Below are 14,451 nucleotides of genomic sequence, written 5' to 3'. Positions count from 1 at the left end.
GAGAGAGGAGAAGCATCTCACAGGAAGCAGCTGCGGAGACAGGAGAAGCATCTCACAGGCAGCAGCTGCGGAGAAAGGAGAAGCATCTCACAGGAAGCAGATGAAGGCAGCTGTGAAGGCCACAGGCTTTCTGTGCAGTAAACACATGACCATGGCTGGCATGGTCCCTTGTACAGTCAGAGCTCAGTCCTGGGCTAGGGCCCAGACACACAAAGGTAGTGTTGTAGCTTGGCTAGGTCACAGGGAAGGGCAGTGTATTAAAGCGCTGGTGTCTGAGGGGGCAATGCCAGAGTGCACCTGGCTGAGGTCTTTAAGAGACAGGCCCTCATGGGAAGTTAAGCTTTGAGTGTAAAATGTTCCTCACAGGTCTTCAGTTAGTACTAATATTTTAGGAGGTTTCTATCTGGTGTAAGTCAGTCATTTGGAGTTTACCCCTTGAGGGTGCCTTGTCCTGGCCTCTCCTGCCTCATTCTCTCACACGAAACATTTCATTTCCTTTGCCACACACTGCTGCTGCCATGGTGCCCTGCCAAAGGATATGTAGCAAGGTGACCATGGACTGGGTCCTAAGAAACTCAAAGTCAAAATAAATCTTTACTCCTTTATGGTGGTTTCTGTCAGATCTGTGGTCACCGGGATGAGACAATCATGAATATAGGGTTGTGCTTGAACATATTGAGACCCCTCCCCCCACCCCACAGGATACCTCTCCTGGTTCTGCTCTGGCTTGAGATGAAATCTCTTGTGAAAATGGTGTACAGCTTGGTGTGCATGCCTTGGTCATGCGTTTGGCTGCCAGCAGAAGAACGGGAGAGGAAGCAGTCGTGGTTTGTACAAGCCCTGCTTGTTTGTATGATGCCCTGTCTGCTGCTCCCCAGAGCTGAGCAGATGCAAACACACCCTGTGTCTCTAAAGCTGAGCTAAATAAACGTCCCCTCGTTGTCACTTTGGGTGTTTGTTCAGGTGACGCAAGGATGACTGACACCTGTACTACAGCGTCCATTTAATCTAGTGTGCCTAACAACCTAGCGCAGATATAGGTAAGAAACAACGGAACAGAGAGCGAGGAGTGCTGCAGGGGGACTCCTCGGAAAACCAACTGGACCACAGGAAATGAAGTAACCTGTGGAGCGTGGAAAGACTACGAAGAGGAGGTGACAACCCCTGGACCCGAAGAGCAGACGGAGACGGTAAAGGGCATTCTGGGAAAGTGCAGGTTACTTCCAGTGAGCCACGGGCGGGCAGCACTTCAGGAGAAAAGAACACTAGTGAAGCTCCCCCATGCCTGCTCTGCCTCCCTCTGCCCCCTGCACCTCTCTCCCCAACCCCCTGGCCCCGTGCTGCTGTCCCCCGTATGCCAACTGTACCTCTGTCTTTCCTAGGTCCTAGGCTTCAAGTGATGTCCCTCGGCATAGCGGCAGGGATCAGCTTCTCACCCTAGTACTGACCCCAGTTCCCAGCTTTCCAGGATGGTTCCCTGACTCCTTCACTGAAGGCCACTGTCCCATCCCCGTAGGCTGCCACACCCTTCTCTGCGGCACTGGGATCTTCCCCAGTTTGTCTGTACTGCTCACTTCTGTAGTTCTGGCTACTTAGAAGGCACACAGTATGGACTTAGTAAGTACTATATAAATAAAGCAATGCACTGAATGGAGGGAGCACAGTTTGAACCCAAGTGTGGGCTCCAGATCGCTGCCAGAACAACACAGTCATGGCACTGTGGCTGTACTGTTAACCTACCTTTCAAAAATAGATGAAATCACAGTAGTATATTGTTTTTACATTCTGCATATTAATAATAAGTAAGGGAAAAGAAAAATCCTAAGATGATATTTATCTTACTAGAAGAGAAATGGGTCTACAGAGAGAGTAATGGTCTAGAGAGGGCCCTGCGTCCAAACAGGCAAAGAGAACATAAATGCATTCATCTGGCCAGTGTTGGCAATTAACTCCGTATTGGGTCCCTCCAATAGTATTTATGCCTTTTTTTCTTATCAGAATCTACGACACATGAGTCTTATCTGCATCCCCATGAACGGTCTGCCTTCACTACAGTTTATGAGACTAGCTTGCATAAGCGATAGACCAGTTCCTATTTTCAAGGAAGATGGCAGAGAAACACTCACCTCCCCGCTCCTGTTATGCTCCACATACACAGTATAGTCGAATGTGTAACAGGTGCTTCCGTCACCAAACATGGTTCCCTGGCTCTCTTCATTCACAACGACCTCGGGGTGAAATACGAGGACAGTGAGCTGCTCTTCCTTCCTCCTGATCTCCAGGCCAGGGGGTCCGACCTTTCCTGGAGAGAAAGGGAGAGCGTAACTCCTCCCAGCACAGCTACGAAGTCCACCAAATCAATGGGTGCATTTAAACCACTGCAAAGATCTCCAGGACATCCTAAGAATACAAAGCTTAGTAAATCTCAGTCAAGAAGCTCTCGTACCTACCCTCTGCCTCGGTGATTTAATTCCACCTCTGACCTTGTCTTTAAGAAAGTACGATTAGTGATAAATGTTGCTCTTTTGAAGATGAAAGGCAGGACTGGTTATCCACAAGAAGGGTAGAGTGGAAGAGCAGCTGAAAACGGTCTGAAAGTAGCCTAGGCAAATTAAGTGTCGGGATCAAATCAGCAGCTCAAGGGTAGAGCACTTGCCAAACAACGTAAGGTCCAAGGTTCACTCCCCAGGACCCAACTACCACAGAAGCTTACAAAATAGACACCCAAGGAAAGACCTTCTCCTCTATTTCTGTAGCTTAAGAAACCTGTTTTCTAAAAAACTGTTTCTGAAAAGGCCCCCTATCTATCTATCTATCTATCTATCTATCTATCTATCTATCTATCTATCTATCTATGTGTAAGAGTATTTTGCCTTCATGTGTGTCTACACACCACGCACATGCCTGGTGCCTGTGGAGATCAGATCTATCTATCTATCTATCTATCTATCTATCTATCTATCTATCTATCTATCTATGTGTAAGTATTTTGCCTTCATGTGTGTCTACACACCACGCACATGCCTGGTGCCTGTGGAGATCAGAAGAAAGTTTGGGGTTCTCCAGACCTGAAGTTACGGATGGCTGTGAGCTGCCATAGAGGTGCTGGGCTTTGAACCAGGTCCTCTGGAAGAGCAGCCAATGGTCTTAACCACTGAGCCATCTGTCCAGCTCCTAGAAAGGTCCTTAGTTATTTTCCTCACTGAAAGCCAATGTCTTTAACATACAGGGATGTCTGGCAGGATGGTTCTATAAAAGTTTTCTAATGGTTCATTTCCTTGCTTTGAAAACCAGAATTGCAGACTCAAGTAGTCTGGACATATTCCGGGTCTCGGGTGTGTGTGGCTGTTTGGTGAACAGTGGTGTATGCTTCTCAGATGCACTGCGCAGATACGCTCTTCCACTCAGGCCTGGTGCTGACTCTTCAGTGTATCCCTAGCATATTCTCCAGGACACAGTAGGTCCTTGATAAATCTGTGGTGGACAAATCTGACATGATGATGGCACATATCGGATGGATCCAGACAATAAAAGAATACCTAAGGCAAGTAAAGGAAGGGCCCATGGAAAAGACCAGGGTACCCCAAAAGCTGGGGCAGAACCAAGGCAGTGGACCCTACAGGCATGAAACATGCAAGTGAGAGTCGTAGAGGGTGAACTAGGAAGGGAAGCTGAAGGGACTCCATGAGGGTCAGCAGGTCAGGGCAGCCTGAGCTGGGATGCCCCACTACGGTGGAGATCTGAGACTCAGTGTTCTGCAGTTGGAAGTGAGAGCTGAGACCAGTGAATTACAGGTTAGGATGCTGGGAGTGCAACGAGCTGAGAGCCTGGGACTCAGACATGGAAGAACTCAACACTTCTGTTTCTCTTTGGACAGGCTGGCTTCAAACGCTTCACTAACTCCCAATCTTCCCCACCCGAGCCTCCTGCCTGCTCCCTTATAAGTATGGACCACCACAGCCTGCTCAGACTCTAAAAGTGTTAATGTGTTGGGTTGGTATTTATGCTCCCGAGGTCTCCGAGGGCTTAAGGGAGGTAGGAGGAAGGAGCGCACAGGTCAAGTCCTCAGTGAAGTCACTTTGAAATGAATTTCACAGGAGACAGGGAGAGAAAGGCAGATGTCCTCCAGCGCTGAGCAGCACTGCTCAGGATTTGAATAGACTGGATGATAAGCAGTTTTAAAGTGGCAAACTGAAGGCCAGTTCAGTGATGTTTTCTGGGGCCTGGAAGAACGGCATCGGCTCCTTAAATTGTCATATGCTGTTAGACACTTGTTACAACTACCAATAAAAGCAAACATACAGGGAAGTGTAAGTACTTCAAAATTAAAATGTATCCATGCAGGAGCTCGAGAGATGGCTCAGTGGTTAAGAGCAATGGCTGCTCTTCCAGAGGACCCAGGTTTGGTTAACAGCATCCATATGTCTCTTGCTAACTACCAGTAATGGCAGTGACAGAGGATTCGGCGCCCTCTTCTGGCCTCTGAGAGCACTGCATGAATGTGGTACACACAAACATGTGGACAAAGCACCAATACACACACACACACACACACACACACACACACACACACACACACACTGAAAAGTTACCTGTGTGTACAATCTACTTACCCTTTCGGCACATAAGGAACTCTTCTGACCGTGCATAGTCAGATTCTTTTTGTCCAACCTTAGCTTTAACTCTGGCCCAGGCAGATACATCAGGGTACATAATTTGCTCATAGATGTTACAACATTGATCAGAAATGTTGATGCAGGAATCAGTCCAGGTATCCCTAAAACGAAAGGGAAGAGACACATGCTAAATCATATTATCACACAAACTTTGGCTATCCACCCATGTCTTGATTTTCATCCAGTCAGCTTCTTTGAAGGGCTGAATTAAAACAGGACGAAGAAGCCAGATGAAAGAAAGAGGCCTTATTCTTGAATTAGAGGTACATTTCCAGCATCTGAAATTCAAATGGCTCTAAAATCCATGCCTTTTAAGCATGCATCTGATGTCACAGGAAATGCTGCATCATGAAAAGTTGCTTGTTTCCTGTATGAAATTCATTATTCAAAATATCACATAGGGTAGGGAAGTAGCTGAATGGTAAATTTTGTGGGGCATGTACAAAGCCCTGGGTTCACTACTTACAAAAAATTCAATTTAAAAAATGGATTAAATAACATAAAAATTACAAGTTACTTTCAGGATATATGTAGATACAGTATATATATATAACCCAACTACCACTCCTAATACTATATATATATATATATATATATATATATATATATATATATATATATATGGTGTGTGTGCGTGTGTGTGTGCGAGAGAGAGAGCTTTTCAAGATCTGAAAAAGCCAAGAAATATGAAATATTCCTGTCTTAAGCATTTGAGATAAGGTGTACTTAACCCTTGCTGTAAATTCCTTATGAGAGATAGGATTCATACAATATATTTCATATTTAAAATTTGAACTCTGCTTAAAAAACCATTATAGATCCTGTTAATAAAGACGAGATTCAATTACAAAATCAAACCCATTACAAAGATCTTCACTGCGGTCAGTTTTTGTTTTGTTTTCTTTTTTTAATTATCTTCCTAGTAAACGTTACAGGTATTACGGGAAGACAATAGCTGGAATATCAGCTTCACTTGCCACAGTTAATGCTTTAGAAGTTTCCTGTCCACACAAGAGCTTTTCACTATCCCAACTTCATTGTTAATTAATGAAAACATAGACATGGGTTTCTTTCTTATTATTATGTTCTTATTGATACTGCTGCATACGCTGTCCCATCCTTTGGCCAACAAGAGCCTACTTCAAGGTGCCTATTGGCTCTCTTCATGTCCCCAGCATCTGTCAGCCACTTGGGAAACTTTTTAACTACCTTCCTGTCTTTGCAGGCAGGGGCTGCTGCTCGGACACAGAATGCTTATTTATTTGAACAAGTTGGACCTCAGCCCAACAAAGACAGAACAAAAATCCTTCAAACCAAATTCCCTGAAATCTCCATAAAAATCTCCATTTTGTTCCTTGGCTTAAGCCTGAAATCAGGATTTCTCAAAGGAAAACAAGAAGTCCTTCCTCTCGGTGCCCACAACATTGTCCCATTTCTTCAGGAAGCCCATCTCATGTGCTGTCTTCGGGGATTTCACCGCCTGTGCTGTTTACACACTAAGACAACACCAACAGCTCATCTCATTCATTTCTTCCCTAAAGGAATACACTGCATGCGTCTTATGTCTTGTAGAACTTAATTTTTATTTCTATTTACAACAAAGCCTGGAAATCACTACATCCGACTCCCTAGAACTTCCCTTCATAGTTTACAAAGCTGCCGCGTTAATCCCTTTCTGTAGCAGCTGTGTGCTCAATCCCCTATTCAGTCTCAAGCTCTGTATCTTTCCAGTAAGTTCCTAATGTGGAATGCTGGAGAGACAGTTTAGCCAATCAAGTGCTTGCTGTGGAAAGCATGAGGGCCTGAGTTCAATCCCCAGAACTCATGTAAAATGAAACAACAAAACAAAACAAAACAAAACAAAACACCCCCAAGTTTGGTAGTGCATGCTCACTGTCCCAACGCTAGTAAAGCAAAGACAGGTCCCTGGGGCTCATTGGCCAGTCCACCTAGCCTGCTTGGCAACCTCTGGGCAAATGGTGCCTGAGGAATCCATTTGAGGTTGTTCCCACCTTCCACATGCATATACATACATACACTCCTGCATACATATGAACATACATGCATGCATACAACAAACACAAATGTGACATGGGAGCTCGGAGTATAACGCAGAGGTAGACAGCTTGCCTAGTACCTATCAAGCCTTGGGTTTGAGATCCAACACCACAAAAATGTGCCAAGGTAAGCAGATTAAGCTTCGTCAGATACGTATCCTTTCCTCATACAAGGGTCTTACACAAGACACTGCATTCACATGAATTGTGTATGAGGGTCTCTGCCTACCTCACTGTTGTTTTCTTAACGATTGATGGGGAGGGCCCAGTCCACTGTGGGCGGTGTCACTGCTGGGGTGGTGGTCTTGAGGTCTCTGAGGAAGCAGACCATGAGGAGGAGCAAGGCCATAAGCAGTGACCTCCATTGGTCGTGCATCGGCTCCTGCTTCCTGGCTCCTGTCCTGTTTAAGATCGTGTCTTGACCTATTCCTCTGATGAACAGTGATTTAGAAGTGTAAGTCGAACACACCCTTTCCTTCCCATGTTGATTTGGTCATAATGCTTCATTGCAGCAAGGATAACTCTGACAGAGTTGTAACAGCTCTTGAAATATCTGTGGACTTGTGTAGGAACAGGGCATTCACGACCTCATGGAGTTCTGTCCCACAGATTACTTACTTAGAAGATACAATGGATAGATTTGAGAGCTAACACCTTTGTCACATGACCAGGCTGCAAGACACCAAATTTGGGACAGTCACTGACCATGATCTGAATGGTAGATATAAAGACTGCTGTTTAGCAACCTCAATTAAATCATGAGACAACAAATCCATACTGAAGTCTTGTTTTCCACCTGAGTCCACTTGAGCTGTGAGTATTTATTTCTAGTGTTATGGGGTCTGCTTAAGTCCGACGCAACTCAAACACCAGGTCAATGCAGAACAGAAAAATGTGTTGTGATCAAGCTGCTACTGATCGATCAGGGCTGCAGCGCAGACTCGGGAGCTGAACTGAGATCTTGAGAATGCCAGAACATTTGAGCTTGCAAACCACAAACATCTGCGCAAGTCAGTCACATATTTTCCACCAGTGAGGATTTAATGATAGGGCACTTTCTCAGAACACTTCTTTGTGGTACACTTAAGTCTCTTCTCATTGGTTGGTTTATTCAACAGTGGCGGGGTGACTTNCCTAGCACTCGTGTGTCAACCAGGATGTCAGTTATTCACTTACAGATCTCTCCCTGCCAAGCACGGTGTCAGATACCCAGGAAGGTCTCGGGCACTTAAACTTTATTTGACCCCTATTCAAAATGGAAGCTTTATTTAAAATGGCTTCAGTTTGGTTCCTTCTTACACAAGACACTGTTAAACTACTGTCGGATGGTGTCTGCCCTCACTGCCCTCACCCGATATACCTATTCCTTGGTATAAATCTTAGTTCCTTAACAGATCCTAGTTTACTAAGAGACTAGAGAGAAATCTTGGAAGTTAGTGTTTCTCCACTTCACTACTAAACAAACTCATCAGCATCCTTAGCATCTTCGTGACAGCTACAGACAGCTGAGAAAGTTCAGCGAGCAGGAGGAGGGATCGAGGAAGGAGGGATGACGGAAGGTGCAAGGATTCAGATTAAAACAGAATAGAAATAATAAATGGACAATACTTACGGGTACATCTTTACCTGTACAGTAAAAACAGGAGTCTGTGACATGTTCTGGTATTCCCAGCATACGATAGGGTTCAAGTTATAAGACTTAATTAGAACATTCGTCGGGACAGGCACTGTAAGAGATTCAAAAACAAAATGGACCACAGTGAGAAACTAACATCAACAATAGAAAACCTAATCAGATGACGCTAGACAGACAGACAGACATGCACATAAAAGAGGAAGTCAGTACAGCAGGTGATGAATTATTTCAATCAAAGCAAACTTATAGGATGTGTTTTTATTGAAAATGTACAGGAGAGTTCTGGTTCTCTTTGAATTATGAAAATGTTATCAAGATAAGAGCTGTTAATCTCTACTGTCCTCTTGAATATATTTAGAGTCACCCAGGAAGGACACCTCTGCATGGGTCTGTGACGGTGCTTTCTGGACAAGTTTATCTGAGGAGGGAAGACCCAACTGGATGCAGGAGGTCACGCAAAGTCAGCAGAGTTCTCTTCCCATGGGTCGTGAGGCCTGTGGTAACCCTCAGTCTCCAAAAATAGTTACACTGTGACTTATAATAATAGCAAAATTACGGTTCTGAAGTAGCAAAGAAAATACTCTTATGGCTAGGGCCACCACAACAGGAGGAACTGTGCTACAGGGTTGAAGTGTTAGGAAGATTGAGAGCCACCGCCTTCAGGGGTGAACTAAAGGAGAAAGGGAAAGTGAGGGTCATCCCCATGTCTGTTTTTCTGACTGTGAGCTACTGTGACAAGCTGACTCCCATTCTGCTGCCATACCCTCTTTACTGTGATGAAGTGCACCCCTGCGATTGTGAGCCAGGATATGACCTTCCTTCCTTAAGCATTCCTGCTGAGGAGAGCTAACGGAGAGCATCCCAAGAAAGAGAGGTGTGTTACAGCCAACAAAGCTGAGAGGAATCGGAGATCTGAAGAGCGCTTTGACATTAGACATGGAGATGCTGGGTTTTGAGTTTAGCCTGCTGGGTTTCAGTCTTGCTTTGGTTCAGTATTTCCCTGCTACGCTCTCTTTTCTCCCATTCGGAATGGTAATGTCTATCCTGTGCCACTGTATGTTGGAGGTATGTGATCTGCTTTTTCAGTCTGATTCACAGGGGATGGCAGTTAAGAGATTGCCATGAATATCAGAAGTCTTTGAGCTTTTAAACAGGGTTAAGACTGTTATAGACTGATGGGGACCTCTCAAGTTGGATTGAATGGATTTCTGAACTACAGGGCTCAGGAAGTGAAATGTGGTGGTTTGAATAGGAATGGCCCCTGTAGACTCTTGGGTTTGCATGCTTGCCCCATGGGGAATGGCACTATTAGGAGGAGTGGCCTTGTTAGAATAGATGTGACCTTGATGAAGGAAGTGTGTCACTGTGGGGACATGTGGCATTCACTTCTGTTACCTGAGGATCAAGATGTAGAACTCTCAGCTCCTCCTCTAGCACCATGTCTACCTGCACACCATCACGCTTCCCACCATGAAGATAATAGGCTAAACCTCTGATCAATTTCTTATATTGATCTAGATAATTTTTTTAAAAAGCCAATGCACATCTTCATACATAACTAAAATAATCTAATACTTAAAACTATTTGTTAAAGTAATGATATGTGTGTTAAGTGATACTAATTCATGTATATCAAGCTCCACAGAGCCCATCTCAGATGATACCCACATTGAGTATGTACTCATCCTATGAATGACATATAGTTAACGGTACATATTTTATCAAGGAAAAAACAAAGCTTTAGGGAAGGGAGGTAAAGATGATAGTGTACAACGTTTTGTTCATTTTAATTAAACAGCATCGCAACTGTTTAATAAAATGAGGGATGTAAGGTCAACATATAAAGTACGAGTGGGAATAACTGTTTTCTGAAAATTTCACAAACATCTACTTCATGCAATAATGCTCAATTTTTTGTTTTGTTTTGTTTTGTTTTTCGAGACAGGGTTTCTCTGTGTAGCCCTGGCTGTCCTGGAACTCACTTTGTAGACCAGGCTGGCCTCGAACTAAGAAATCCACCTGCCTCTGCCTCCCGAGTGCTGGGATTAAAGGTGTGTGCCACCACGCCCAGCATAATGCTCGATTTTAAGGCTCCATCACAACTGTATACAGTGCAAAAACAGAATAATAAATTACAGTAAGTAACTTCTGTAACTTGGACAGGAAAAAATGGATACTGTGCATTTTGATTATGAATCCCTGGGACAGCTAAAACAAAATTCCCCTTTCACAAGAAAATTGTACACAAACCAATTCCTTACTCTCAAGAAGTTACTTTGTTCTGACCAAAATCTCATCCTCATTATTCGAACAATTATGACAAAGCCATTTATTGCTCATCTAGTTTGTAAAAATTTACACTATTGCCGTGTGTTGCTAAATTTTGGATACCAGTTTTTAAAAAGTTTTATGTGTTTTCAATTTCTAAGAGGTTTTGTTGATGTTGTTTTAGAATCAAAATGTCATCTTTCAAAATCTGTAGGGACTGTGAATCAGAAGTTTACACTTTAATCTTAACTTTAAGCAAAAGGGATTGGTGTACTGGCCTGGGTCTATAATCCCAGCATTCAGGGAGCTGCACCAGGGAGCTCAGCTTGAAGCAAGTTTGGGCTACATAATGAGATTCTACTTCAAGACAAAATACACAAACAAATAAAAACAGCAGAGGGAACACCACAAAGTCTAAGGAAATGCATTAGAAAGTGCTAGGGTACAACACAGAAGGACACAGGTGTTACCATAGGGGGTGCAAACTATGAGGTCACACAGAGGAGGACCCAAAGCAGAAGGAAGTACCTGGCACTAGGTCTAAGGCCCTGCCCTGGGCCAGGCAGCTGTGTCCCTCTCTCCACCCACACCCAGCCAGAGTCCAACTGATCTGCCTCCTTAATACTCCTGCAAGATTTCCCCTCTCCTCCATTCCACAGCCACTCCTCACGGGCTCTCCTGACACTTGAGCTCCAGCCCCTAATGGGCTCTCTCCCTCAAACTACTTAATGTGGTGCCTGGCACGTCTGAGGAGCATTCTCTAACCTTGCACACCACCCACTGACTCCAGGCATGCTGGGCACATTAGATGCCTGGCTCGGGCCCTGAACTTTGTTCAGGAGCAGTGTGCTTCTCCTTCTGAGAACTCCTCCACAGGATACCTTTCAACAATGTCCTCCCCGCTTGGTTGGCAACCAACCGAGCTAGGGGAATGAGCCTTCCTCTGGGATTTTGTTGTGACAGAAGAAGTTGCAAGATTTTAAAACCCAAAGGCTACCAGCACACACCATTCCTGCCAAGTAGGGAATCTGTCAATAACCAGGACACTAGAAATAAAAAAATGGTACATGGTAGCTGCCTCCTCCTCTTCCTCCTCTTCTTCCTCCTCCTCTCCCTCCTCCTTTCTTCTTCAGTTTTGTTTGTTTGAGACAGGGTTTCCCTGTGTAGCCCTGGCTGTCCTGGGACTCACTCTGTAGACCAGGCTGGCCTCAAACTCAGAGATACACTTCCCCTGCCTCTCAAGTGCTGGTATTAAAGGTGTGCATGACCACTGGTCATCCGTGGTAGCCTTCTTGTGTCCCAACTTCCTGAAGCCAAGCTGATATCTCATTGTCTGCTATCTTGGAGTCTCTGAACCAATAACCTTCTGTTTGGGGTTAAGCCAGCTAAAGCCCCATTTCCATCCCTTCTCCTGCCACACAGTCTATGTTGAAACTCTCCCACTAGTTCAACGTACCATTTCATATCCCTGAAAGCACATTCTCTCTAAGCCTCTGGTTCCAAGCCTGGGCCACATTTCTCTGAAAATGTCTTCCCAGAGCCCTCCCCCTGAATGGGGTTTGGTACCCGATCTTGATTCCCAGCAGCCTGAAAGTAAATTTACTCTCTTCTCACAGTGTACTTCAATGGCCCACAGGGACAGGCGACTCCCCCGGGGAATGGCTGGCAGTGGGATGGTTAAAAATTTGTACTCTACCACCTAGTATAAGTGGCTCCTACCACTTGGGCAGCCCCATGTGCCTCACCATGGATGCAGATACCAGCGGCACCTTCAGTAGAGGTGGCTGTAGAAATAGTTCTGTTATGTGAAAACAGACAGTGCCCAGCACTCAGCAAGTCATAACTATAATTTATCTACCTAGCCCTTGGTACCATGTCCATCCTAAGGGATGACTAAGGATTTGTTTGCTTGATTTTTTTCCATACATGCATCCTATATTTAATTAAAAATTTTAAATTACTAAAGCACAAGATTTTAATAAGGCATTTTCATACATATTGCATACATACCATAATTGCTTCTGATTCATCCCTCAGTTGCTCCTGGCTCTCTGTTTCTGGTCACCTGCCTGCCCCAAGAGTCCAAGAGTCCTCTCTTCTGCATCAGTGTCCCATGAGTTTTATGACCCTGCTTTTGCTTGTTTTAAACTCTCCTTCCTCCCTCTCATAGTTTCCTACACACACATATCTGGGGTTTATTTATCATAAGAAAATATGGTACTTGACTTTTTGAATCTGGCTGAAACACAATTAACACTATTTTTGATCCCACTGTTCTGCAATCATGATTTCATTTTTCTCTATGGCTAAGTGGAATTTCAGTTTGTACATGCACTTCATTTTCTTCATCTGACATCTAGGTGGTTAATGTCCTAGCTACTGTGAAAATCAGGTCAAGGCAAGGCAGAATTGGAATTTGCACACTTAAACCATAAGAGGAGGTTCAAAGCTGGAACTCACCTGAGAGTTAAAGAGGTCTCCCCATGCCTTACTGGGAACTTCTCAGAAATTTAAGATTAGGGATTGGAATGACATTTACAGTTTTATTGCTGTCTCTAGAGCTCTAATCATGAAGAACTCTTCCCAGCATATATAAGTCATGGGAATATATAAGCAGATGAAACCAAAGGCTCTGAGGATTTAAGCTATGAGAAGAACCCTTGCGTCTCAACACGTTCACACTTAAACGCCAGACTAACAAATGAGAATCTCTTAGTTGGCACCCCTTTCTTCTCTCCTTCAGAGGATTCAGACAACAGATCGAAAATAAAGTCTGTAAGTAGTACACACAATGCCAAACGCTGCCGTGGAAACTAACTGTCCACAAAGACCACAGATTTGCGTCGACAAAGAAAAGGGGAAAGCGGCGTATAAACAGCTGAGCCCCGCGGCGACCCCCGTGGTTCCAAGACTTGGGGCTGCCTTGCCCAGGGCGGCACAGCAGGAACGCAGGGACTTCCCAGCCTGGCGCCTCCGGCCTGGCCTCCCGCCCCAGCCCGCAGTGGCTCGGAGAGATTACCCGAGGGCGGCTCAGGATCCTCCGTGCTCGCCCAAGCTCCACTCCCGGCCTTCGCAGACAGCATCAGGACCACCAGCAGAATCATCCTGCCAGCTGCCGCCTGCGGGCCCATTCCTGCGCGAGGGACACCTCGGACAGGGGACCCGCGCTGCCCGTGGCCCGGCCTGGCGTCACGTCCGCCGCACACTAGGTCGCCAAGTCCGCAGGCCGCCTGCCCGGGGAGCTGGGTGGGGCCAAAACCAAGGCTTAGGAGACTAGCCAGGGGCTGAGGGGCGTGGCTTAAGCGGGAGGCGGAGCCTCACGGGGCAAAGGGTAAAAAGGCAGCTCGTCAGGGGCGGACTCGGGGCGGGGTCTTGGCAGAGAGGCGGGACCAATACGCAATCTCTTAGAGTCGATTGGAGGTTGGGGGTAGAGGTAGGATGTGAGGCGGGGTCTATACAAGGAGGCGGGTCTTGGCGGGTCTAAAGTGGACTAGGACACGGCTGTAGGCGAGGTCGGGATTGCGGAGCCAGGCTGAGCACTGCGTGGGTGGAGATGTTTCACTACGTTGGAGAAGGGGCGGGCTACCCTGAGGCTTGAAACTGTGGGCTCTTCTCTGTATTCAGGGCCTGGACTGTGGATACGCGTGAAACTCTGACCGGAACCTTACCTTCTTTCAACTTGACACTACCTTCCACAGTTCCTCTTTCTGGTTATGTAGTGACCTGGAGTTGGAGATTTTTGCCTCAGTCCACAACCAAACACCATGCTTATCTTATCCCTCAGCATGAGGCTTCTTGGAGCCTGAGGTGTTAG

At 45.5% G+C, this 14,451-nt stretch overlaps 1 protein-coding gene across 1 annotated transcript in view; it reads right to left on the bottom strand.

The window, feature by feature from the left end:
* The window catches only part of Ifngr1 (interferon gamma receptor 1), a 20,740-nt gene extending 6,881 nt beyond the window's left edge, over positions 1-13,859 (bottom strand). The window contains exons 1-4 of the mRNA XM_021221492.2: positions 13,657-13,859; positions 8,346-8,460; positions 4,614-4,777; positions 2,127-2,302 (exon numbers count right to left, since the gene is read on the bottom strand). Of these exons, the coding sequence (XP_021077151.1) occupies positions 2,127-2,302; positions 4,614-4,777; positions 8,346-8,460; positions 13,657-13,768 (567 nt within the window). The 5' untranslated portion in view covers positions 13,769-13,859. The remainder of the gene's footprint in view (positions 1-2,126; positions 2,303-4,613; positions 4,778-8,345; positions 8,461-13,656) is intronic.
* Between the last annotated feature and the right edge of the window lie 592 nt (positions 13,860-14,451).

Source organism: Mus pahari, chromosome 21 (genome assembly GCF_900095145.1).
Source record: "Mus pahari chromosome 21, PAHARI_EIJ_v1.1, whole genome shotgun sequence".
NCBI classification, from domain to species: Eukaryota; Metazoa; Chordata; class Mammalia; order Rodentia; family Muridae; genus Mus; species Mus pahari.
This window is presented reverse-complemented; position numbering and strand designations above follow the sequence as displayed.